At 43.9% G+C, this 25,125-nt stretch overlaps 2 protein-coding genes across 3 annotated transcripts; both read right to left on the bottom strand.

The window, feature by feature from the left end:
- Positions 1-5,734: 5,734 nt before the first annotated feature.
- LOC120572535 lies at positions 5,735-7,774 on the bottom strand. The gene is made up of 3 exons (XM_039821866.1): positions 7,747-7,774; positions 6,823-6,927; positions 5,735-6,459 (listed from the first exon to the last, which is right to left on the bottom strand). The coding sequence occupies exons 1-3, from the start codon at positions 7,772-7,774 to the stop codon at positions 5,765-5,767; spliced, it is 828 nt and encodes a 275-aa protein (XP_039677800.1). The 3' UTR covers positions 5,735-5,764.
- A 1,995-nt stretch (positions 7,775-9,769) lies between these two features.
- On the bottom strand, positions 9,770-13,514 carry LOC120573356 (type-2 ice-structuring protein-like). 2 transcript variants are annotated; one of them, XM_039823052.1, is made up of 7 exons: positions 12,499-12,605; positions 12,276-12,359; positions 11,867-11,917; positions 11,549-11,658; positions 10,971-11,105; positions 10,784-10,895; positions 9,770-10,149 (listed from the first exon to the last, which is right to left on the bottom strand). In XM_039823052.1, the coding sequence occupies exons 2-7, from the start codon at positions 12,334-12,336 to the stop codon at positions 10,082-10,084; spliced, it is 537 nt and encodes a 178-aa protein (XP_039678986.1). In that variant the 5' UTR covers positions 12,337-12,359; positions 12,499-12,605; the 3' UTR covers positions 9,770-10,081. The 2 variants fall into 2 exon arrangements, with proteins under 2 accessions (XP_039678986.1, XP_039678987.1); XM_039823053.1 differs by lacking the exons at positions 12,276-12,359; positions 12,499-12,605 and adding an exon at positions 13,445-13,514.
- Between the last annotated feature and the right edge of the window lie 11,611 nt (positions 13,515-25,125).

Here is a 25,125-nt window from a genome sequence, read left to right as displayed (position 1 = left end):
CCTGTGGTGACCAAACACCAACCCGCGAAGAGGCTTGTGAAGCAGTGGTCTGAGGAGGCCACTGATAGGCTCAGAGACTGCTTTGAAACTACAGACTGGGAAGCACTCTGCAGCCCCCATGGCAGTGACATTGATAGTATGACCCAATGCATCACAGACTATATTAACTTCTGTGTGGAGAACACTGTGTCCTCCAAGTTGGTTCAGTGTTTTCCCAACAACAAACCTTGGGTGACCTCTGGGATTAAGGCCCTGCTAAATGAAAAGAAGAGGGTTTTTTGCATCAGGGGACAGAGAGGAGCTGCGCAGAGTCCAGAAGGAACTCCGGCAGAGGATCAGGAAGGGGAAGGATATCTACAGGAGGAAACTGGAAAAGCGGCTAGAACAGAACAACGCCAGGGACGTCTGGAGAGGGCTGCAGAACATCTCAGGCCACGGCAAAGGTGTGGGGAGAAATCAAGCCAGCGGAGACAAGGACTGGGCAGATGAACTGAATCTGTTTTTTAACAGATTTGATTCTGCCTCCTCGCCCTCTTCTCCAACCACCGCCCCTTTTTTCACACCTCCCCTAGCCGGCCCTCCCCCTCCCCCTTCGCCTCCCCCTCCCCTCCTCAGCCTGATACCTTCAACGACCACCTTTAACTACCAACAGTCCACCAGCCCGCTCCCTCCCCCCCCTCATCAGTTCACCACCCCCCTCTCACCCCCCCTGAGAACCACATCACCAACCATCCCCACATCCCCACCCCAGTCATCCTCCACTCCCTTCTCCATAACAGATGATCAGGTGAGGAGTCAACTAAAGAAGATCAAGGCAAGGAAGGCCCCAGGCCCGGACGGCATCAGCCCAAGACTTCCAAGGACTGTGCTGACCAGCTCTGTGGTGTGGTCAGGCACTTGTTCAACCTGAGCCTGAGCCTGGAGAAAGTCCCAGTTCTGTGGAAGACCTCCTGTGTGGTCCCGGTACCGAAGACGCCGCGCCCGAAGGAGCCAAACCACTTCAGGCCTGTTGCATTAACTTCTCACCTGATGAAGACCATGGAGAGGATTATCCTGCGACACTTGCGACCCCTGGTGGGCACACAGCTGGACCCCCTGCAGTTTGCTTACCAGCCTGGGATTGGGGTGGACGACGCAGTGATATATCTTCTGCACAGATCGCTGCTACACCTAGAGGACAGCGGGAGCACTGTGAGAGTCATTTTTTTCGACTTCTCCAGTGCTTTTAACACCATCCAGCCTTCACTGCTCAGAGTGAAGATGGAGAGTGTTGGAGTGGACCAACACCTGGCTGCATGGACAATAGACTATCTCACCAACAGACCACAGTATGTGAGGCTTCATCAATGTGTGTCTGACGTGGTGCTCTGCAGCACAGGTGCCCCTCAGGGTACGGTGCTATCCCCATTCCTTTTCACCCTCTACACCTCGGACTTCACTCACAACTCCACCCACTGCCATATCCAGAAGTTCTCAGATGACACAGCCGTTGTTGGATGTGTTTCTGAGGGAAACAATCTGGAATACAAGACGGTTATCAGGGACTTTGTCAGCTGGTGTGAGCTCAACCAGCTTCAGCTTAACACCAGCAAGACGAAGGAGATGATCGTCAACTTTAGGAGGAAAACATCCCACGTCACACCAGTGAGCATTCAGGGATCGAACATTGAGGTAGTGAAGAGCTACAAATTCCTGGGTGTTCACCTGAACAATAATCTGAACTGGACTGATAACACCCATGCTCTTTACAAGAAGGGCCAGAGTCGCCTCCATCTCCTGAGGAGACTCAGGTCCTTTGGAGTTTGCAGGACTCTCCTCAGGACTTTTTATGACTCTGTGGTGGCCTCTGCCATCCATTATGCTGTGGTCTGCTGGAAAGGAGGCAGCTCGGACAGAGACAGGAGCAGACTCAATAGACTGATCAGGAGAGCGAGCTCTGTCCTGGACTGTCCTCTGGACTCCATAGAGGTGGTGGGGGTGAGAAGGATGTTAGCCAAACTGACATCCATCATGGACAACACCTCTCACCCCCTACATGACACTGTTGGGTCCCTGAGCAGCTCCTTCAGCAGCAGACTGATACACCCACGGTGTAAGAAGGAGAGGTACCGCAGGTCCTTCATCCCGGCCGCTGTCAGACTCTACAACACCTACACCACCCGATTATTGTTGTAGTTATTTTTATTTTTATTTTTATTTTTTTCGGGTCCTGTCTCAATCACCCACCACTCAGCATGGCTCTATGTATATATTTCTTATTATCTGTATTTATATTTTTCCATCTGTATTTATATCTTTTCCATTCCAAGTACTTACTTTTTCAATATTATTTATATTATGGTCACACTTAAATATAAATATAATTTATATTATGGTTAATTACTTTCGCTGTTATGTAATTACATATTTTTCAATCTAATTTCATGTCAATTACTTACTTACATTACAGTATTTTTTTTGCACTATGGCCGCCTCACTTTACTTAAATACTTTTTATATAATGCCACTTTACATTCATTCAGTGTTTTTTTTTTGCTCATTGTCTGTTGTTTGCCTGTTTGTTTGTTCGGTTGTTTGTTGGTTTGTTTTTATTGTGGAAAAACTGCTGCTGTAATAAGTGAATTTCCCCATTGTGGGATAAATAAAGTATTATCTAATCTAATCTAATCTAATCACATTGCAAAGGAGTGACACTATACAAAGAAAAGAAATACAAAAAGTACTGCGTTGTACAGAATCATGTATAGAGCTAAACTGCTAGCATTACAATAGATGCTATGAACAAATAAATGCAGCGCAATAAACAAAATATCTGGTACACTGAAACATCAATGGCATGATATACAAACAACATGCACTAGTAGTATGCAGCTAGTATTACTTCAAATCATTTCCACTATAAGTTATCTACACAGCAACATGTGTTCAACTACATGTGGTCAACTAAACATTCTCAAGCACAATAGGGTTAGGCAACACCTGCCACAAACACCCTTCAAAGTAATTAGCAGACATGGTATACACAAGTTTACGCGCTGTTTCCCGGGTGGCGCCATAACTCTACACAAATGCATTTCATTTCCGCCGGAAGTTGTTTGCACAACGTCTGCCGGTGTAAACACAGCGATGTCGACGCTAGCTTGGGAACACGGTTCTACTACTTTGACTGGAGATGGCGCTACTCTCCTTCACCCGAATTTAGTGCAGAACTGGGAGGATAACATGACGACGCGTGCCCCAACATAAACAGTACCGCAAGATTTGCTCCTACTGCCGTGCAATCCATGGCAATAGATGGAAAAGCAATGGACAATCTGAAAGCCTCCGAGGCATATCAATATCTGCACAGCAACAAAGTCGGTTGTGTCATGTCATACAAACATGATCGTTTTGTTTATCTGAAAGCAAATGTAGAGCCTAGCCAGTGTTTGAACAATGCATGGCATAATGCTTGGGTGCTGGTAACTGAAGCTGGAGAAGTCAAAACTGCGGGATGTACGTGTGTTGCTGGACCAGGGAGATCTTGTTCCCACTCAGCTGCGATCCTGTGGAAGGTAATTATTTGACCATTGTAGCCTAGGCCTATGTCTTCTTTTCAAAACGCTATAAATCCATCAATTTGTTATTTACATTTTTATTTATTTTTCGTATTTGCATTTATGAGGAAAAAACAATGTTAGGCCTACGTGACAGTTCTCCATTACGGACGTGAGCGCTCTGAAAGCGGCACTAAAGACTTTCAAACTTTCACAGACACCTCAAAACAGAAAGAACAAAGCCTTTAAAGGGAATTTAAAGCAAATTCCTGGATTTAATAAATAAAAAATAAATATAGCAGACAGACAATAGATAATGACAACATAAGGCTCCGGCCTGAACTGGAGCTTATGCATGAACCGAACACTTGTTTATGAATAAACAATTAAAATGTCTCATTGCAATATTTTACATATTCATAATTATCACTTTTGATGGTTCTTTGAGACAGCTTTTAGGTGCCGTTTACATAAGCGCGCTCATAATTGAATTGAATTATGATAATAACGCATTTTCTTCATAAAGTGCATTTCTGCAAGCCCAATGTTCTGTATATTCATTGTAGGCTATGTGTGCAATGTATTACATCATACGACATGTGTGCAGTGAACCCATTATAATATCTATGCACTGTTTTTACTATCTCTCTAGGTAGAAAATGCTGTGAGACAGGGGAAAACTGGGCGTGCCTGCACAGACGGACAAAACCAGTGGAATGCTGGGTCTAAAAGAAATGCTGGTCAGAGGAAGATGAAGTATGTGCGCTTCAAACGACACAAAAGGAAGGATCTCTACCAGCCACCACCAACTTCACCGCCATCCTCTACCACTCCAGAACCGGCACAGGAGGTGACACTCTTTAGGACTCATGAAGAGTGGAGGAAGAACGCACTTGCCTCACCAATGGCAGCACTTTTCAATTGCCCTGGGAATAGCCTCCTGCAGCTCTGCTTTAATGCTAATACCTCCTCCATCACCGAGCCAACACCATGTCCACACCTCCATCTCCTAACCCATGATGAGCACCACACACCACTGGCTTGTGTAAAATGCAGAACCTTCTATGATGAATACATTAACATGTCCACAGCTCAGCTTGAGGAGATTGAGAAGGCTACAGAAGCACAGAGCAAAGAACAGGTCTGGCATGATGCGCGGAGAGTGCGCATCACAGCGAGCACAGCTAGAAAGGTGCCCATTCGCTCAACCACGGCGCCTGACAAGTTTTTGTCAGAACACTTACACCCATCCTTCCGTGGCAATGCCGCAACCCGTCAAGGAGCGGAGGGGGAGGAACTTGCAAGGGACTATTTGGAAACTCTGGGCAACAGCATTGAAACCAAAGGCTTAGTGGTGTGCGAAAAGGAACCATGGCTTGCAGCATCTTCCGATGGAGTGATAAACAACGACATTCTGTTGGAGATCAAATCACCTGTGATGGGAAACAAGTCACTTGCAGAATTTTTGGCAACAAAGAACTGCAAAATCACAACTGTGGCAAACGGAGATAGGGTAGATTACCACATTGCCTGCAATGGTCCAAAAGGCTACTACATGCAGGTACAAATTGGGATGCACTGCACAGGGCTTCAGCACTCCAATTTGGTGATCTGGAACAAAACTGAGCACCTAGAAATCGAAGTACCCTACGACCAAGGCTTTGTCCAGGGGCATATCATAAGGCTGCGCACATTCTACTTTGCCCACATGCTCCCGAAAATTGTTGATGATTTTGTGGAGGGAAGGTTACAGTTCTGCAGTAAATATCTCAGCATTTTAAAACCAAAATAAACTGCCTTATTTAGGTCATGCCCACAGGAGCCAACAGATGTCCATTGTTTACATGATCTCTTTATGCTGTGCAATATATCAGTGTGCCTACTGTTTGAGTGAAAATAAAGTTTGATGTAATTTCAATCCTTAGACTGCTAAAATTTATTTTAACACAGTTCATAATTCATAGTAAGCTCATACTGTACATAAATAACACTGGATTAATTAATGGTTTTGAGGAAACTAAACAAATGGCTTCAACAAGAAAGAATGCATGTTTAATCCTAACAGGTATTAAAAAGTAAAATACAAAAGCAGCCCACACAATTACATCACTATGAAAATATTCATATATAATATTAAAAAATACAATGCACGCAGTATTTGTTGTGTTTATCTGTATTTAATGAACAACATGGCTGGGTGTTGTTAGACAGGGACACAGGGCAAGATTCTAAACCTCACTGATCAGTGGACTCCTCAGGTTAACTAGGCCAGCACAGATGGTTAAGATGTTGTCCAGTTTTGGTGCCATGCTGATGGGAACAGTCTGGGATAAAATCTTAAACACCTTCAGTCTCTGGATTGCTCTTTCCACATGTATGCGGACATTGGCTACTCGCATGGTGCGTGTCGTCTCCTCATTGGTCAACTGATTGCGCCTGTAGGTGAAAGCAGGGATGTTCAAACTGACCCTTCTCTCATCAAGCAAGTCTTGAATGGTGAACCCACGGTCCGCCATGACCTCATCACCAGCCCTCAGATAGTCTAGGAACGCACTGTCCATGGTGATAAACTTATCGCTGCTTCTGCCAGCATAAGCATCAGATATAAACATGATTAGCCCATTAGGGGCCACAGCAACGATATATTTCACAGTGTTGCGTGATTTATACTGGCTGAAAGTGTCACTCCTTGAGTCTTGGTTTGTGGCTCTCTGCATGGCACTTTCGGCACAGTCAATGACTTTGAACTGTTCACGCATCACGTCAATCCAGTGACTAATCACAATGCTTGCCATGGATGTAGACACATTGAAGCGGTGAGCAATATCTCCTAATATTAGGTTTAGTTTTAGTTTCATCAAGGTCATAAGTATTTGTGTAGCAGGCTCGGCCTCACAGACAGGCTGACAGGTTTCAGGAGCATCTAAAAAGGGGAAGGGAAAACATGGATGGAGCTAAATTAATGCAGGCATAGAGTCCTCTCACTACAAACATCACAATGGAAAAATGTGTACTACAACATTGCACACACACAATCATCATCACAACAGCCTGCCACCTTGCATTGTATTTATGATGTAGACTAAGGCACATGCAGGCATATGAGAGGCAGGCACACACACACACACACACACACAATTAATGATGTAGCTATCGTGGGCATTGTTTGTCCCATCTCCAAAACAATCAACTGCCTTAGCAAAATACCGGTAGCAATGTTAATGTATGACAACTTCTTCATAATTAACAGTATTGTCAGCTTCATAGCTAAAGTTGCTGAACTTACCCTCAGATTCAAATCTGCGTTTCTTTATCTGGGGGGAGGCAGTGGTCCGCTGGGTGAGTTGACACCTCTTTGGCTGGGGAGGGCGGTTGTATCCCAACCACAACTCTGGGAAAGGATTATCCTTGGTAGGTTTTTGGTCAACAAAGTGATAGGAACAAACAAAAACATTGAGGGGTGGTTTCTTTAGATTCAATGCCTTCAGCCAGGCCCTTGATTCCGAGTCGGTATCAGGCTTGCGAAAAAATTTAAACAATGGAGCGCATGGACATTGCCTTTTCGTAGCTGGTTTGTGGTCGTAGCACTCTCTATCTAACCACTCGTTCAGGTGCTTTCTCGAGTTTTTGCAACCAACTACCGCACACGTCGTTCCCGAACCACTTTTCTTCATGTTGTAATTGTAATTGACTGTTATATCCTCTTTGTCACTGCGATATCAGTGCTTTGTCGGCACAACGGAGCTAGCTAGCAAAACAAACCCAGCCCGCCAGAACGGAAGTGGATTGCATCGACGGGAGGAGTTCAGGAAGTAGAGCGGAAACGGCTCAATAACTTGTGTATATCATTCCACTGTTATGCTGACGACACACAGCTTTACCTCAGGACAACCCCCACTTTTTCTGCTCCCCTGCCAACATCCACACTGACTACCTGCCTGGAGGAGATAGAGGCGTGGATGAAGCTCAATTTTCTTCAGCTAAATAGTTCCAAAACAGAAGCCATCTTAGTTGGCACACCACATCAGCTCTGCCTTTCCACCATCACCAGTGTCACTTTCTCTGGCCAAAACATCTCCCTTTCCACATCTGTCACCAACCTGGGAGTTAAAATGGACCCTCAACTCACCTTTGACACCCACATCAAACACCTCTGTAAAACATCATTCTACCACCTTAAAAACATTGCCAAACTGCGTCCAAAACTCACCCTGGCAGATGCAGAGAAGCTTGTCCATGCTGCCAGGATCCTGATGAGGGTGCGCAAGCACAATCACATCACGCTGTGGAACACCCTCCCTGAACACCTGAGGGCCCCACAATCTACAGATGTTTTTAAACGAAACCTCCAAACAATTCAGGCTGCTATACACCGGTAAAGAAAGGTTCACTTTCAGCCATTGCTTCCTTAAGCACTACAACCTAGGATGGGAAGTGATTTCTTCTGGTGCTGATGCATTTCTGGCAAACAGAGACGCATGAGGGTGGGAAGATTTTAAAAACTACCTATTCTCTACTTCCTGTTTCCTACTTTCTGCTTCCTGTGTGTAACACACCTACATAGGAAAGTCCAATAGGTGGCATGATTTCACATGTTTCCAGGCAGAGGACAGAACAAACAGTGAATTATACATTTGAATATGTCTGATATATGTCAGAGAAAATTTACTTCATGGTTTTTGATGTTGTTTTTTAACAGTGTTTTGTTTTTTTGGTATTTCTCTAGCTGCATGTGTCGTGTTATTTTACAACACCCTCCAGAAATGTCTCACAAACAAGGTTAATTATCCCAAGATTAGGAAAACTTTATTGTGTTGACACATATGTAGCAGGAGCCTACATGATATATTAAAATCTAATCTAATGAATACAAATTAAGTATTTTCTGCTTGGGTTTTAATTATATATGCACACAACCAATTAAAGAAAAAGTCAGTGAAATACCAGATTTTTATGACTTATCACTTAAATGTATAGCATGAACAAATTGCAGTTTACAAAGAGGTGTTTCTGTTAGAAATGGGGTTGACAAAATAAAAGCACCTGTCAGTATAACACAGTTTAACAAACTACATCCTACAAAATGGTCATATTAAATAAGCACCTCTCTAAGACAAAATATGAACATTATAACTTTCAAGAAGGTGGACTCATTGCAGGACTGTTTAATTATATTTTTTTCTTCATTAAAGATAAAATTAAATAATTTTATTAAAATTGCAAGTTGTGTTTTAGACAATAGCTGAACATGCTGTATGCGTTTGTGTAATGTGAAATGTATCATTATGCAACAAAACATTAATATATTTTAAATTGAAAATCTTTAATCTTAAACTTACACGTTAAGTTAAGACTTTCTTAAGAATGGATGTAAATTCTTTTTCCCGTTGTGCATTTCAATTTTCAACTTTTGTGTGTATTCTGCGTATTGTATGGTATTGTGGTGGTGATGGCGCAGTGGATATGACACATGCCTTTGGTGTGGGAGACCTGGGTTTAACTGAACCCCCAACTCCTCGGAGTGCCTTTCCATGGGCAGCTCCCTCACTCTGACATCTCTCCATTAGTGCATGTATAGGTTCTGAGCATGTGTGTGTAATTCAGACCTGTGTGTAATAACAACAGAGCGAAAACATTGGAATTCCCCCTTGCGGGATTAATAAAGTATAAATTATTATTATTATTATTATTAAAAGCGTCCGCTAAATGACATGTAATGTAATGTAATGTTCTGGTGCCATGTAGGATTCATCAGATTCACAGACCGGCTTTTTATCAATACCTCCATGTACTTACCGTTTTGTTTGCTGACACGTTTGCCATAAATTCTTTTAAAAAGTTATATGTCAGGTGTTGTGTTCACAAATCAAGCTTTGTATTTGAATACACTACAGCTTTAATAGTAAAGCTGCCTTCAGTGGAACCAGGTGGTGATATGGCAGTACTGAGAGGCTTCATGGATGTTCTGCCTCTGTCATTACACAAAGTTTGTCCAGAGGGCGGCACTATTAAGCAGAACAAAAAGGATTCTGACACACTGTTGCAAACAGGAAGGTCCATGTGATGGTTGATGCATCATTAACGAAATATCTTTGTGATAGAAACGCCCACCCAATACTCGAAAAAGTGTATGTGCATAATGATATTTAATGATGTTAGAGTCAGATTTCTTTGAAATGTAAGAAGTTTTAAAACAAACTACTAGATTTAACACAGACTCACAGACCAGCTGGTTTAGATGCTTGAGTGTTTTAATTTTGCATACTGAAAGACAATAAAGATCAGTTCACTCTCCAGACAGAATACAGTTTTGCTAAAAGCATTATTTTCATAACTCGTTCAGTCCGCTCTTAGGCCTAAGAGACAATCCAGCTCCTGTATGTCACTTGTCTCTTCAATCCTTTGGTAGTGTTACAGCGATAGAAAAGATAAAGATATGAAATGAGATATAGAGCCTTTACGTTATATATATGAGATTGATGACACAAAAACAGTATCTGTGCTCTCGACAGGTACTTGATGCCTCTGTGTCAGCCCAGGAATCATCAGATTTTCTTGCTGCAGACAAATGGGTGATTGCTATAACACTGGACATCATCCCAGCATTTTCCGTCTGCAAAAACCAAAAACACAGGAGGAAACAACTGGAGACTGTGTGCAAGCTGATATATGGGTTTGATAACATTTTATCGTAATTGGACCAAACAGGATGTGAGTGGTTCTGTGACTTGTTCAGCCTAAAGGCTGCTGGAGACAGCTGTCAACTGTCCGACTTGACAGCGGATTTTTGCGACCGCCCACTGCTGCTGCCGCCTGCTCTCGTCCACTTTACAGGCGAACGTGCCTAATGTTATTGATTGAGAAAGCCAGGCCAGTTTTTCATATGTGCTACCCATAGGTGCTGCCTGAGCCAGCACAACCCGCCCAGTGGGCCAGCTGACCAATCAGAGCAGACTGGGCTTTACAGGAAGGCGGGCCAAAACCTCAGACATAAGCACGTAAACCTAAACATGTAAAGCTATGTCAAGTATACCTCAAGAATGCATATATGACGCTGAAAGGAAGTATAATAGGGGCTCTTTAAAGTATAATTAATAGTTATTCAATGTATTTACATTCTGTAATTGCCTCTCAAGGTAATCTTAGAATTGACCAATGCATGAAAAAAACTATATTTTTGCATGTAATGTTTCGCCTTAAGTGTTAAAACTCTAACCTCTCAATAAATATAATGTAATTTGATTTACCTGAATAGTTCATTTGTAAACAGTGCTGACTTCCCTGATAGTTGTCAGGCTGTCCAGGACACCAGTTCACGTAGATGAAACGTGAACCATCACTCCACAGCCAAATACCGCCCTAGAGACAAGAGAACAGAATATTACAGTGAAATAACTGTCAGATCATATGTACTCATATATAAGAAAAGCCTACCTCTTGGGCATTGGAGCCTCCGATCCATGTTTCTTTAGAATTATGACTGGTGGTCGCTATCAGCTTCTGAATCCATAGGTATTCCTGTATGTTGTGCACTGATGCAAGGTTCCCACCCAGGGACTGACAGTTTCTCTGATAAACAGACAGACAGACAGGAGTTTAGGGGCTGCAACAAAGAATGATTTTCATTGTTTATTAATCGATTAGTTGTTTGGTCTACAAAAGTCAGAAAATGGTAAAAAATGTCGATCAGTGTTTTCCAAATCCCAAGATGACGTCTTCAAATGTCTTGTTTTGTCCACAACTCAAAGATATTCAGTTTACTGTCACAGAAGAGTGAAGAAACTAGAACACATTAAAGAGGCTGGAATCAAAGAAATGTTGACATTTTTTCTATTAAAATTACTTTTTTTCGATTAATGTCTGCAGCTCTAGTGGACTTGCCATGACACTAATAAATTGAAAGGTTGAAGGACAACAAGTCAGAAGAAGACGCCAAATAACCACGTGTGCAAGTCAACACAAACAAAATAAAGTTTACGTAGAAGCAGTGAATCAACAATCATCCTGATTACCTCAGCTTTAGCCCAAGTTATGGCTGTTGGAACGTAAAGGAAACAGCGACCGTTGTAGCGAGTCCAACCTCTGGGACAAGATGAAGACTTCTCGACGATGTGACTTTTCCCTGAAAACAAATTTAGAAAAGAACTGAACACAAGAGGCAACAACGAAGGTTTTTTCATTTTCACAGAGACAGCTGCAGCTGGAAATGATGTCAATGAGATAGGCCAAAACCGTTAAAGTTTCAGCTGTAAAAGGTGAAAGACACAAACACTTTGCAGAGCTGATCATAAGAATGTGTTTCTGTAAAATCTGAACAAATACCAACTCACCTTCCTGAACGAGTGGTCCTGTCTTCTTACCCGGCTCTGCTTCTGGAACAGCTGGAGGTTTGACACAGAACTTAGTGACTGAACTCTATGGGCTCCCTATTCTTTACAGTGAAGAAGGACAAGATTGTTTACTTCCAGTCCTAAAGTAATTCCTCTTATGGTCAGTTTGATAGGACTTTGACCCATGAATAACAAATCTCTCCAATGTCCAGACAGAATAAAAGAGGAGGCGGCATCGGCCTCTTTTTCAGGAAATATTGATAGTAATGATAAATAAAAGAAGCAACAGAGCAGGAGGAACGCTGCATGGATGTCAGTAAATAACAGGACATATTTAGAGAAGACTAACTAAATAAGTGACAAAGCATGTGGACAGTTTCTGGTCTTACAAACCACAGTTAATACTCACCAGCAGCTCTGGTCAGAGCCATCAGGGCACAGACCAGTAGAGACACAATCAGCACCTTCATGGTTGAGATGATGCAAAAATGATCTTCAACAAAGAGAAACAGATGTGTTAGTGATATTTCTGAAGAGAGCCCCTTCGAGTACAGGACAAGAGGAAGTAGAGATGATAATAGGAGACAACAGAGCATAAGAAACAAGGGAGTGAGAAAAGAGATGAAGCAAACCTTCTGCAGGATTATCTTCTTTCTTCTCAGTGTCAGCTTCAGTGTTCCTGTGTGGAGGTGATGAACAAGAGAAACACCAGCTCTTATATACAGTGATTTATCTTTCTATATTTGCTTTGAAAATTAATATCTCCACCTACTCCACCTCTGTGTATATTAGGGCTAAAAAAACTCAAGTTGAACTGCTGCCAAGTGCAAATATTGTTACTGTATCATGTGAAGCAGGGTGTTACCTACCTCTTGGGCATCAGAGCCTCCGTGCCATGCTTCTTTATACTTTATACTTAAAGTGGTGGCCATCATCCTCTGAAACTCATGGTACTCAAATATGTTATGACATGTTATGCACTGATGCAAGATTCCCACCCAGGGACTGACAGTTTTTCTGATAAACAGACAGGAGTTAAGGGGCTGCAACTAACAATTATTTTCATTGTTGATTAATATGTTGGTTATTTTCTCGATTCATCGATTAGTTGTTTGGTCTATAAATTGTCAGAAAATGGTGATGACGATCAGTGTTTCCCAGAGCCCAAGACATCGTCCTCAAATGTCTCGTTTGACTTGTTTTGGGAACAAATAAGAGAATAAAGGGTAAGTCTTTGGTTAAAGTCTCTACGTGATCTCTCTAAGTTTAGATTATTGCATTGCAAAAAAACAAAAGACAAGATCCTATCATCCTTATTCTGGCCTCTGGTTAGCAGTCAGTTTTAGAGTTGATTTGAAAGGTGTAGTTTCACATTTTGGGAACTATTCTGACGTGCTCCAATGTCAAATTAGCAAGATAAAAAGACAACCGACTGACTTATTAGATCCTTTGTGGCCTTGGCTTCTTTAACAGCTGGACAGTTTAACATAAAAGATAATAACTTGATTAATCACAAGATAAGTTAATCAAATTCCTCCCTATTCATTCCACAGGATACCATCTCTTTATAATACTGACCAGCAGCTCTGGTCAGAGCCATCATGGCACAAAGAAGGGTAGCCACAGTCAGCATCTTCATGTTGGTGATGATTTCAATAAACCTTTGAGAAAGAGACACAGACATGTTAATCATGCACCATGGTAATATCAACTATCAGTCCATTAAAGGAAAGAACAGAAGAGAGTTTGTACCAAACCTGCAGATCAGAGTTTATATACAGTTACTTATCTTGTCATCTATTACACAACAGGGAACTGAGGGCACAAACCAACAAACACACACAACCAACACACACACACACACACACACACACACACACACACACACACACACACACACACACACACACACACACACAGTTTCCTCTGTGCCATGATGAGTAAAGAACTAAAATGATATTTGCTCAGCTGTTTCAAGTTTTAGTCAATATCTGCAGGACAAAAAGGATTAGCATCAACACTTAAAGTACCAATAGCAAAAGTACTTTTTGTGCAGAATCATATACTATCAGGGAGGTGTATGATTGGCCCCAAATGTATTCTGCAGCAGACCCCAAACATACAGACAATGTCATTAAGAACTATCTTCAGTGTAAAGAAGAACAACGAGTCCTGGAAGTGATGGTATTTGTTTTTATTCATTTATTTAGGATCCCTATTAGTTGTTACCGAAGTAACACCTATTCTTCCTGTGGTCCACACAAAAGATAAAACAAGACAATCACCGTTACATTAATACTTCCATATTATTATTATTACAATAAATAAAGAATATATAATTAATAATTCCACATTATCAATAAAATGCAGTTCTACTGATACATTCCCCTTTCCTTCTCAACAAACGTTTGACACAAGTAGCCAATGGACACGTTGGTACTTAGGTAAACAACAGAACATTAATCCCGATTCACATCCCCCCTATCATATGCAGATAAGAGATTATTTCTTTTTGACTAATTGCTAATTGAACCCCCTTTTTAAAACTGATCTCACAGTAGAGTGGAGTTGTTTATCCGTTCGTCCAAGTAATTTAAAGCATTTTTGTCCATGGCCAGAGACTACTAGTACTTTAGACTGTTGCTGAAGTACTGGATTTCTCTCACAATTCCATAAGTCCTACTGTTAGTAGAATCTGCCCCCACAGAGCCCTGATCTCAACATCATCGAGTGTGTCTGGGATTATATGAAGAAACACAAGGATTTTAGGAAGCCTACATCTGCAGAAGATCTGTGGTTAGTTCTCCAAGATATTTGGATCAACCTACCTGCTGAGTTCCTTCAAAAATTGTGTCCAAGTGTACCTAGAAGAATTGATGCTGTTTTGAAGGCAAAGGGAGGACACACTAAATATTAATTTGATTTAGATGTCTCTTCTGTTTATTCACTGCATTTTGTTTATTTATGACTATTAGCAGTTCCATTTTTGAAAGCTTTCTTAGTTTACAGCATTTTTTTCCATACCTGCCTCAAACTTTTGCACAATACTGTATATTATTGTACTTTAATTAGTACAATAAGTAAGGAAGGGGGAACTTCTCTCCCTGGCCTGTAAGTCCTGTATGTTAACGCCCACCCATCCTCTCCGGCCACCTCCCTACGCGGCCAGCAGCGTTCTTATACAGCAACAGTCAATGTGCTTTATTCAGCAAGAAAAACGTATACATCATACGAATTACAGTGCTTAACTTTTTGTAGCTTTTGGTACGTATAGTTCATGAGAACAGGCTGGTGCAGACATACTGGTAAAATTGTACTGGCCTAACTATTTTTTTCGGATTAAATGATTAAACTAAGGCCTTTAACATTTTATAAGTAAGTGACTAATGTAAAACTATATGTAGCCTAATATTAGATACAAGACCATGTGTATAAAAGCTGCTCTTAAGTAGGCCTGCAATTTTACCAAACCCCACAGAGTAGCACAAAGCAGAATTCCTACAATTAAACGGGACAGTGAAGTGTTCTCATGTAGGTTTGTGGGGCGATCTTTATCCATCTATAATATCTCCACCTACTCCATCTCTGTGTATAAAAATCAATGGCTTGTGAAAGATCCTGTAGAACATGATCTTTCCTGGGAGCATGACAACGTGTCAAGACAAACTGTTCAGACAATAGATAGTTGGAGAAGCTAAAACATAAAGATTACATGATTATATTAAATGATAAAGTACAACATTTTATGAAAGTGCAAAGCTGCTTGCGGTCAGGTACGAGCAGTCAGTCATGATTAATTTACGATGAAACAGTTCCAAACCCTGGTTAAAATTGAAATTATTCTAAGTAGAACTACTACCGCTTTATAATGAAAATACACAGGAAACTATTTAACCAACTAATATTCTAGCATCTATGGCACAGCATTGTGTTTTCTCCACTGAAACAGCACTCTAGAAGGCACTTCATCACGTTTTATCTACTGGAAGGACATCCTAAACGGAACTTTATCAAATTTTCTCCACTAGAAGGCACTTTAGAACGCTTTCTCCACTGGAAGATCATCCTATCTCACGTTTTATCTACTTAATACCTGACATGTACCTCTTAAAGTTGATATGGCAAATGTGTTTGCAAAGAATTGAAAAACAGGTTTTATCTTAACTTTAAATGCTCATTGTAATTTATGTAATGCAAGGTTATATCTTGACAATAAATAAAATAAAAAGAATTTCAGCATTAAGTTGTATTTTTCTGGAATTTCCTTGAAACAAATTTAGAAAAGAACTTAACACAAGAGGCACCAACACAGATTTTTTTTTTTTTTGGGGGGGGGGGGCTTCATCAGCATTTTCACAGAAAACAGTTGCAGATGTATATGGAGTTGACGAGAGAAAAAGATTTGTTAGTGATATTTCTAAAGAGAGCCCGTTTGAGGACAGAACAAGAGGAAGTAGAGATGATGATGATGATGATGATGATGATGGCTCAAGTGGAGCTGCTGCCAGGTGCAAATATTGTAACTGTATTCTTTTGACAGAGGGCGTTACCGTGGGTAAATACAGGTTAAAAACCAATTGGCCATGACTGGTATGGTTTATCTAAGGACCTTGTCTGGAGATTCCATGGAACTGGGGAACAGAGCCAAAACAATCAAAAATGCTACTTTTACCCCCAGTGTTGAAGCATGATCACCTTTACTTGTTGAGTCAAAGCATTTTTCACCAAGAATATTAGTGAGAGTAATAATAGTGCTATAAGCTCGTCATTATTAAGGCTACGTTTTTACAATAATCATGGAGTAATATCACTGTAATACTGTCAAGGAAATTGCAGGAAAATACAACTTATTGCTAGAAAATAATTCTGAAATTCTTTCCTGACCAAATGCTTATTTTATACTGAGAGGTTTTAAGGTAACTAGTGCAGTGAGCGCTGAAAACGTGCCTGTTTGGAGCGAGCGGACTGCTTGGCCTCCTTTATTGCTGCATACAGCTTTCTCCTGAACCATTGTACCCCAAAATAACTTACAGAAGGCCCCCAAAGCACTTAATGTGCAAACCAGCATCTTCAACCTCTCCCTGACACAGGCTACCATCCCAGCCTGTCTGAAGTCGGCCAACATCATCCCTGTACCCAAAAAGTCAAATGCGCCCAGCCTTAATGACTACCGCCCAGTGACACCAACACCCATCATCACCAAGTGCCTGGAACGGCTGGTCTTGGGTCACATCAAAGACTGTCTTCGTCCCTCCTTCGACCCACACCAATTCGCTTACAGAGCAAATAGATTGACTAAGGACGCTATAGCCATCACCCTACACACCGCGCTGAGCCACCTGGAGCACAGAGAGAGCTATGTCAGGATGCTCTTCATTGACTACAGCTCAGCCTTCAACACAATCATCCCCGACATCCTGGTCAACAAACTGTCTGATCTGGGCACTCCACCCACTCACCTGCTCCTGGATCAAGGACTTTCTCACTAACAGACCCCAGACAGTAAAACTCGGACCCAACCTCTCCTCCATCCGATCATTGAGCACGGGCTCCCCACGAGGGTGTGTAGTGAGCCCAGTGCTCTACACCCTCTATGCCGCCGACTGCAGACCCATCCACACCAGCAACACCATACTGAAGTTTGCTGACGACACAACGGCGGTGGGGCTGATCTCTGAGGGAGACGAGTCAGACTACAGAGACTAGGTCCTGGAATTGTCCAAGTGCTGCTTGGCTAACAACCTGGCTCTGAACACAGCAAAGACCAAGGAGATCATTCTGAACTTCAGAAAGCACAGGGCAGATCTGCGCCCACTCTACATCAATGGAGACTGTGTAGAGAGGTTCCACACCTTCACCTTCCTGGGCACCATGAGCTCTGCCGACCTCTCCTGGACGGCAAACACCACAGCTATTATTAAAAAGGCACAGCAACGCCTGCACTTCCTGAGAGCGCTCAGGAAGAACGACGTCGGCAAGAAGCTCCAGATAGTGGTCAACACCACGCAGAGGATCATCGGCTTCACCTTCCCCTCCCTGAAGGACATTCATTCATCCTGCTGCCTGACACAACCACAGGTAAATGGACCCACAATGCACAACTCAGGTACGCAGTTGCAAAATGTTCATTGCAAAAGTCAGACAACACTCACAGGCAAAGGAATCAAAAAGTGGCAGGCAAAAGGGTAAATCCAAACAGGCAAAAGTCGAAATCCAAGGAATACACAAAACGATAGGGACACTAGGGAATAACGCTCGAAGGCTGTACTCAGGGGAAGCAGACAATCTCGCACTGGGGTAAGGGGAAGACTGAACTTAAATACACTAAACAGAAAGGATAATGAGACACAGGTGCAGAACATTAGGGCGGGGTTGAACAATCACTGACAACAGGAAGTAAACAGAAAACACAAGAAACAACAGGGAACCTTCACAATAAAACAGAAATGTGAACACGACCTGAAACAAAAACAAAACACAAGCGTGACACAGGAGCAGAACGTGACAGTACCCCCCCCTCAAAGGCCGACACCGGACGGCCCAGGAACCTCCGGGTGCAACCGGTAAAAGTCACGAATGAGATCAGGGTCCAGTATGTTACTGGCTGATACCCAAGACCTCTCCTCAGGGCCGTACCCCTCCCAGTCCACGAGAAACTGACGACCCCTGCCACGCCTCCTGACAGCCAGAAGCCTCTTCACGGTGTAAGCAGGGCCGCCATCAATCATGCGCGGAGGAGGGGGAGCGGGGGTCGCAGGCACCAGCGGGCTTTCCAGGACTGGCTTCACACGACTGACGTGGAACGTGGGGTGCACACGCATGGACCTGGGGAGCTTCAATTTCACAGCAACAGGATTTACAACCTTTTTGACAGGGAACGGTCCTACAAAGCGAGGGGCCAACTTACGGCTCTCCACCCGAAGAGGAAGGTCCCGGGTACTCAGCCAAACGTTCTGGCCTTCTGCGTAGACAGGAGCTCGGGATCGACGACGATCAGCAGCTCTCTTGTACATAGAGGACTTGTGGAGCAGAACCCGTCGCGCCCAGGTCCACGTCCTCCGACAACGGCGAACCAAGGCCTGGGCAGATGGAACTCCAACCTCCCACTCCAGATCAGCAAAGAGCGGAGGCTGGTAACCGTAAACACACTGGAACGGAGAAAGGCCGGTCGAGGAGCAGGGCAGTGTGTTGTGGGCGTACTCCACCCAAATCAGCTGTTTGCTCCAGCTAGCAGGATTCCTGGCGGTCAAACATCTTAACCCCACCTCCAACTCCTGATTTAGGCGCTCCGACTGGCCATTAGATTGGGGGTGATATCCCGAGGACAAACTAACGGTAGCCCCCAGGAGATTGCAGAACGCCCTCCAGAAGCGAGAGATGAACTGGGGTCCCCGATCTGACACCACGTCCTTGGGAAGTCCATGAAGCCTGAACACATTGGAAAGCATAACCTCCGCCAATTCCGTAGCGGAGGGTAACTTGGGCAATGGAACAAAATGAACCATTTTGGAAAATCTGTCAACAATGGTGAGGATAGTAGTATTTCCCTCAGAAAGGGGCAAACCTGTGACGAAATCCAGAGATATGTCCGACCAAGGTCGAGAGGGCACTGGAAGAGGGTGAAGTAATCCAGCAGCGGGTTGATGCGAAGACTTGTGTCGGGCACACACAGGGCAGGCCGCCACATACTCCTTGACAGATGCCACGCACCCGGCGGCCACCAGAACCGTTGTCGCACCACAAACACGGTCCTTCTCACTCCTGGGTGACACGACAGCAAACTGGTGTGGGCCCAATGGACGACCTGAGACCTGAGCTCGGGAGGGACAAATAATCGGTCCGGCGGACAGCCGACCGGGACAGGTAAGTCAACGGTAGCACGTTTCACTCGCTCCTCCACCTCCCATGACACAGCACCAATGACACAGGAACCAGGAAGAATGGTCTCGTCCGATTTAGGGAGAGCAGTCGTATCAAACAGTCGAGACAAAGCATCGGGTTTGGCATTCTTGGAACCGGGACGATAAGACAGGGAGAAGTTGAAACGATTGAAAAACAGAGCCCACCTGGGCTTGACGGGAGTTCAGGCCGTCCCGCAGATCGCAGATACTCCAGGTTCTTGTGGTCTGTCCACACCAAGAATGGATGCTCCGCCCGCTCCAGCCAGTGTCTCCACTCCTCCAACGCCACTTTCACCGCCAGCAACTCCCGATTGCCAACATCATAGTTCCTTTCAGCCGGTGACAATCTCCGGAGAGAAAAGCACAAAGTGCTGCGCTTACCATCCGAGGCAAGGCGTTGAGACAGGATAGCACCCAGCCCAACATTGGAGGCGTCCACCTCCACCACAAACTGTCGGCCGGGATCAGGCATGGTAAGAACAGGAGCCGACACAAAACGTTCCTTCAGGACCCGAAAGGAAGAGTCGCTTGAGGGGTCCACTGTATCTGGACTTGGAAGAGGTCAGTTTATGCAATGGTGCAGCTACCGAACTGAAATTTCTGATAAACTTCCGATAGAAATTAGCAAACCCCAGAAACCGTTGAACCTCCTTGCGGTTAGTGGGGACAGGCCACTCTTTGACAGCTTTGACCTTCTCTGGATCCATGCTCATCACCCCCTCGGCCACCACATAACCCAGAAAAGAAACCTTGGGAACATGAAACTCACATTTCTCCGCCTTGACAAACAGGTCATTGATCAGCAGTTTCTGTAGAACGGCACGGACATGGTTAATATGTTCTGCAAGTTTCACGAAAAAATCAGAATGTCATCAAGATACACAAACACAAAGACATTTAGCATATCTCGAAGAACATCATTGACAAAAGCTTGAAAAACAGCAGGGGCATTGGTCAAACCAAAAGGCATAACCAAATACTCATAATGTCCAGTAGGAGTGTTAAAGGCAGTCTTCCATTCGTCCCCCTCCCTAATCCTCACCAGATGATATGCGTTTCTTAAGTCAAGCTTGGTAAACACAGTAGCGTCTTGCAACAGTTCAAAAGCGGAGGAGAGTAACGGGAGGGGGTACCTGTTTTTCACGGTGATGTCATTGAGTCCACGGTAGTCTATACAGGGTCGCAATGACCCGTCCTTCTTCCCCACGAAGAAGAATCCAGCTCCGGCCGGTGAAGACGAGGGTCGGATGATACCAGCCTCCAAAGCCGAATCAATATAATCCTTCATCGCCCGAATCTCAGGCGAGGACAGAGAGTACAGACGTCCCTTGGGAGGTGCGGTCCCAGGCAACAGGTCGATAGGACAGTCATAAGGCCGATGAGGGGGCAAGGCAGTGGCTCTGGATTTGTTGAACACCTCCCCTAAATCCATGTAACAGGACGGTACAGATGACAGGTCAGGAACCCTCTCCGTCACCGTAACCTCCGGGTTTACGGCAGGAAGAACGGAAGGTTCAGGGCCAATCGGGGTAGAAACCGGAGCCATAGACACCCCACCCAGGGAGGGTGAGGGAACGACCCCCTCCGAGCCCCCAGCCGGTCTGGAGTGGAAGCACTTACTGGAACAAGCCACCCCCCATCCCGTGACAACCCCCATGGTCCAGTCAATAAGAGGGTTGTGTTCACGGAGCCAGGGAAATCCAAGAATAACTGGAGGGAGAGAGGAGTTAACCAGGAAAAATGTCATAGTCTCTGTATGATGGTCAGGAAAACTCAGAGTGACAGGAGAGGTTCGATGAGTTACCTGCCATAGAAACCGACCATCCAACGCAGTAGCACTCAGCGGAACAGGAATCGGAATAGACCTCAGTCTCAATTCTCTAGCCAGAGAAATAGCCATGAGACTGACGTCAGCCCCAGAATCCACCATAATCTCCAGAGGCCTGGAGATCTCCGTGGAGGCAACTGTCACAGTAAATAAGGGGCGAGAGGGGCTGTTAGTAACAGAAGTATGGCTCACCAGGACCCTCTCTTTCACTGGCGAGCCTCTCCTTTTACTGGACACCGGCCAATGAAATGGCCACGCTGTCCACAGTAGATGCAGACGCCGTCCTGGATCCTCCTCCATCTCTCCTCGGGAGAGAGGCGTGCTCTGCCCAGCTGCATAGGCTCCTCCCCCCTTGCAGCCTGCGACGGTGAACCCACAGGTTGAGGAGGCGATGAGGGCATGCCACGCCCACTCGGAAAGAACCCCCTGTCGTAATTCCGTGATGAAGTCTTGACGGCACCTCTCTCCTTCTCTTGTTCAAACAACCGTTTGTCGATTTTTGCGGCCAGCGCTGAAGCGGTCGTCGAGGTCCTCAGGCAGATCTAATGCGGCCAGGTGATCTTTCAGCGCTGGACAAACCACACAGAAAAGCATCCATAAGAGCAGTCTGATTCCAACCGCTCTCTCGCCGCCACCGTCGGAATTCAATGGCGTAATCAGCCACTCTCCGCCGACCCTGACGAAGATGTACCAGCATCCGGGGGCGCTCTCTACCCGGAGTGACGTGCTGGAATATCTGGGTAAAAGTCTTAGAAAAGAGAGCAAATGAGTAGCACAGAGGCGAATTCCTGGCCCACTCAGCCGTAGCCCACGCCTCAGCCCGTCCAGTCAGATGAGAAATCAGGTAGGCTATTTTAGTTCTGTCCGTAGGATAATGGACTGACTGGAGCTCAAAGTGTAAACCACACTGCGTCAGGAATGCTCGACAGTCACCAGACTCACCGGAGAAACGCTCGGGACGAGACAGGTGAGGCATGGCAGGAGAACCAGCAGATGACTGGAGCGGAGCAGCAGGATCCACACCTCCCGGAGTCCAGTGGCAGAAACCGTGTCAACGGAGCCTTGAGCGACGGTCGGCGTGGACACAGACTGGATAGCCTGGAACTGTGTTGACAGAAGGGAAACCTGATCGCCGTGCCCGGCCCGCTGGAAGCCCTGCTGGCGCTCCGCCATCCACGCAACTCCCGCTGGATAGCAGACAGCACTTCCTCAAACTGATGAATCCGCTGTCCTTGGGCTCGTAGCGCGTTCTGTACCTCGTCGGAGTTGGCGGGGTCCATGTTGTGGCGAGATTGTACTGACACAACCACAGGTAAATGGACCCACAATGCACAACTCAGTACGGTACGCAGTTGCAAAATGTTTATTGCAAAAGTCAGACAACACTCACAGGCAAAGGTATCCAAAAGTGGCAGGCAAAAGGGTAAATCCAAACAGGCAAAAGTCGAAATCCAAGGAATACACAAAACGATAGGGACACTAGGGAATAACGCTCGAAGGCTGTACTCAGGGGAAGCAGACAATCTCGCACTGGGGTAAGGGGAAGACTGAACTTAAATACACTAAACAGAAAGGATAATGAGACACAGGTGCAGAACATTAGGGCGGGGTTGAACAATCACTGACAACAGGAAGTAAACAGAAAACACAAGAAACAACAGGGAACCTTCACAATAAAACAGAAATGTGAACACGACCTGAAACAAAAACAAAACACAAGCGTGACACAGGAGCGGAACGTGACACACGGAGGATTAAAAAAACAAAACATGATGGACTCTTCAGAAGAGGTAATTATCTTCACTCAAGTTTCTGCACGGGAAAATTCTCCACAATCCTCTGAACATAATCATACTGGGAAATACAGAGAGAGTTGTGTGGAGCTGATAGTCTTAATTAGCTTTGTAGCAACTCATTTGTCAATGGTTTGAATGTAACAGACGTTCATTAATAAATAAAAAGTTACACACTAAAGTTCTAAAAAGTTAAAAAAAGTTAAATAAATAGTTTTTTTAGAACAAAACTACTCAACTGATTATCTAAATGTGATGGTTATGGACATTTCTGTTGCCTGTTTTTGTTTTGTAGGTTTCCTGTTTTGTATATTCTCTGGTTTTGTATATTCCTGTTGTGTATATTTCTGTTCCTTATTCCCCTGTTCATTGTGTGTTTCTGTTTATCCTGTTTTAACTGTGTATTCTTGTTTGTATTGTTGTATTATTATAAAAAATGACAAATTATTAATTAATCTCTGCAGCTCTAGTGGAGTTGCCATGACACTAATAAATAGAAGAGGTGAAGGACACCAAGTCAGAAGAAGACGCCAATTAACCAAGAGTGCAAGTCAACACAAAATGTACTTTACATAGAAGCAATGAATCAAAAATAATTCTGATTACCTCAGCTTTAGACCAAGTCATGGCTCTTGGAAAATAGTGGAAACAGCGACCTCTGAACTCAGACCAACCGCCGGGACAAGATGTCGCCCTCTTGACCAGGTGACTCTTTACTGGGAACAAATAAGAGAATAAAGGGTAAGTCTTCGGTTAAAGTCTCTACGTGATCTTTATAAGTTTAAATGATTGCATTGCAAAAAAAAACACAAGATCCCATCATCCCTATTGTGGCATCTGGTTACCAATCAGCTTTAGAGTTGATTGGAAGCTGTAGTGTCACACTTTGGGAACTATTTGGATATGCTCTAATATTTAAATTAGCAAGATACATACTTGGACTTGGCAAAAACCTGCACATCCACTGTGCAATAGTTCCCCACTTGTCCTGGATGCTAGCAGTGTATGGGCTAACGTTAGCCGGCTCCTGATCTTTATTAGATTCAGGATAGTTTACACTGCAGTCAGTGTTACCCAGCACAGCATTACATTTGACATACACATTGGTTAGTCCTCATCCTAAATACCTTTTCTCCTGTAACATTAGAAAGTGAAATTATACTGAAAAGTATATAGGCCAAGTAGCTAAATTGGGATCTGTAAGAAATAAATACATTTTCTATTTCATACTTACTTTCCTTTAATACTAGGACTATCAAGCTCCATAAACCAATTGTTTTATCAGGTGAAAACTGGTAATTTAATACAGAATCTTGGACAAAGTGAAATGCATTTAAGTAAAAATGTAAAAGACAACCGACTGACCTATTAGATCCTTTGTGGCCTCGGCTTCCTTAAAAGCTGGACAGTTTAACATAAAAGATAATAACTTGGTTAATCACAAGACAAGTAAATCAAATTCCTCCCTATTCATTCCACAGGATACCATCTCTTTATAATACTGACCAGCAGCACTGGTCAGAGCCATCATGGCACAAAGAAGGGCAGCCACAGTCAGCATCTTCATGTTGGTGATGATTTCAATAAACCTTTGAGAAAGAGACACAGACATGTTAATCGTGCACCATGGTAATATCAACTATCAGTCCATTAAAGGAAAGAACAGAAGAGAGTTTGTACCAAACCTGCTGCAGAATATTGTGTCAAACTGTAGCTTCATGCTTGAAGAAAGGAAAG

Source organism: Perca fluviatilis, chromosome 14, assembly GCF_010015445.1.
Source record: "Perca fluviatilis chromosome 14, GENO_Pfluv_1.0, whole genome shotgun sequence".
NCBI classification, from domain to species: domain Eukaryota; kingdom Metazoa; phylum Chordata; class Actinopteri; order Perciformes; family Percidae; genus Perca; species Perca fluviatilis.
Note: the sequence above shows the minus strand (reverse complement) of the source record. Positions and strands in the feature narration are given on the sequence as shown.

Bases quoted from the DNA above. Each gene is read 5' to 3' on its own strand.
- LOC120572535 (XM_039821866.1), bottom strand. From the start codon at position 7,774: ATGGACAAGCTTCTCTGCATCTGCCAGG. The intron at 6,928-7,746 runs GTGAGTTTTGGA...ATCCTTTCCCAG, and splicing joins GCTTCTCTGCATCTGCCAGG to AGTTGTGGTTGGGATACAAC. The intron at 6,460-6,822 runs GTAAGTTCAGCA...TCCCCTTTTTAG, and splicing joins ACGCAGATTTGAATCTGAGG to ATGCTCCTGAAACCTGTCAG.
- LOC120573356 (XM_039823053.1), bottom strand. From the start codon at position 13,505: ATGAAGATGCTGACTGTGGCTACCCTTCTTTGTGCCATGATGGCTCTG. The intron at 11,106-11,548 runs GTAATCAGGATG...TCTGTTTATCAG, and splicing joins TAACTTGGGCTAAAGCTGAG to AGAAACTGTCAGTCCCTGGG. The intron at 10,896-10,970 runs GTAGGCTTTTCT...TCTTGTCTCTAG, and splicing joins GAGGCTCCAATGCCCAAGAG to GGCGGTATTTGGCTGTGGAG.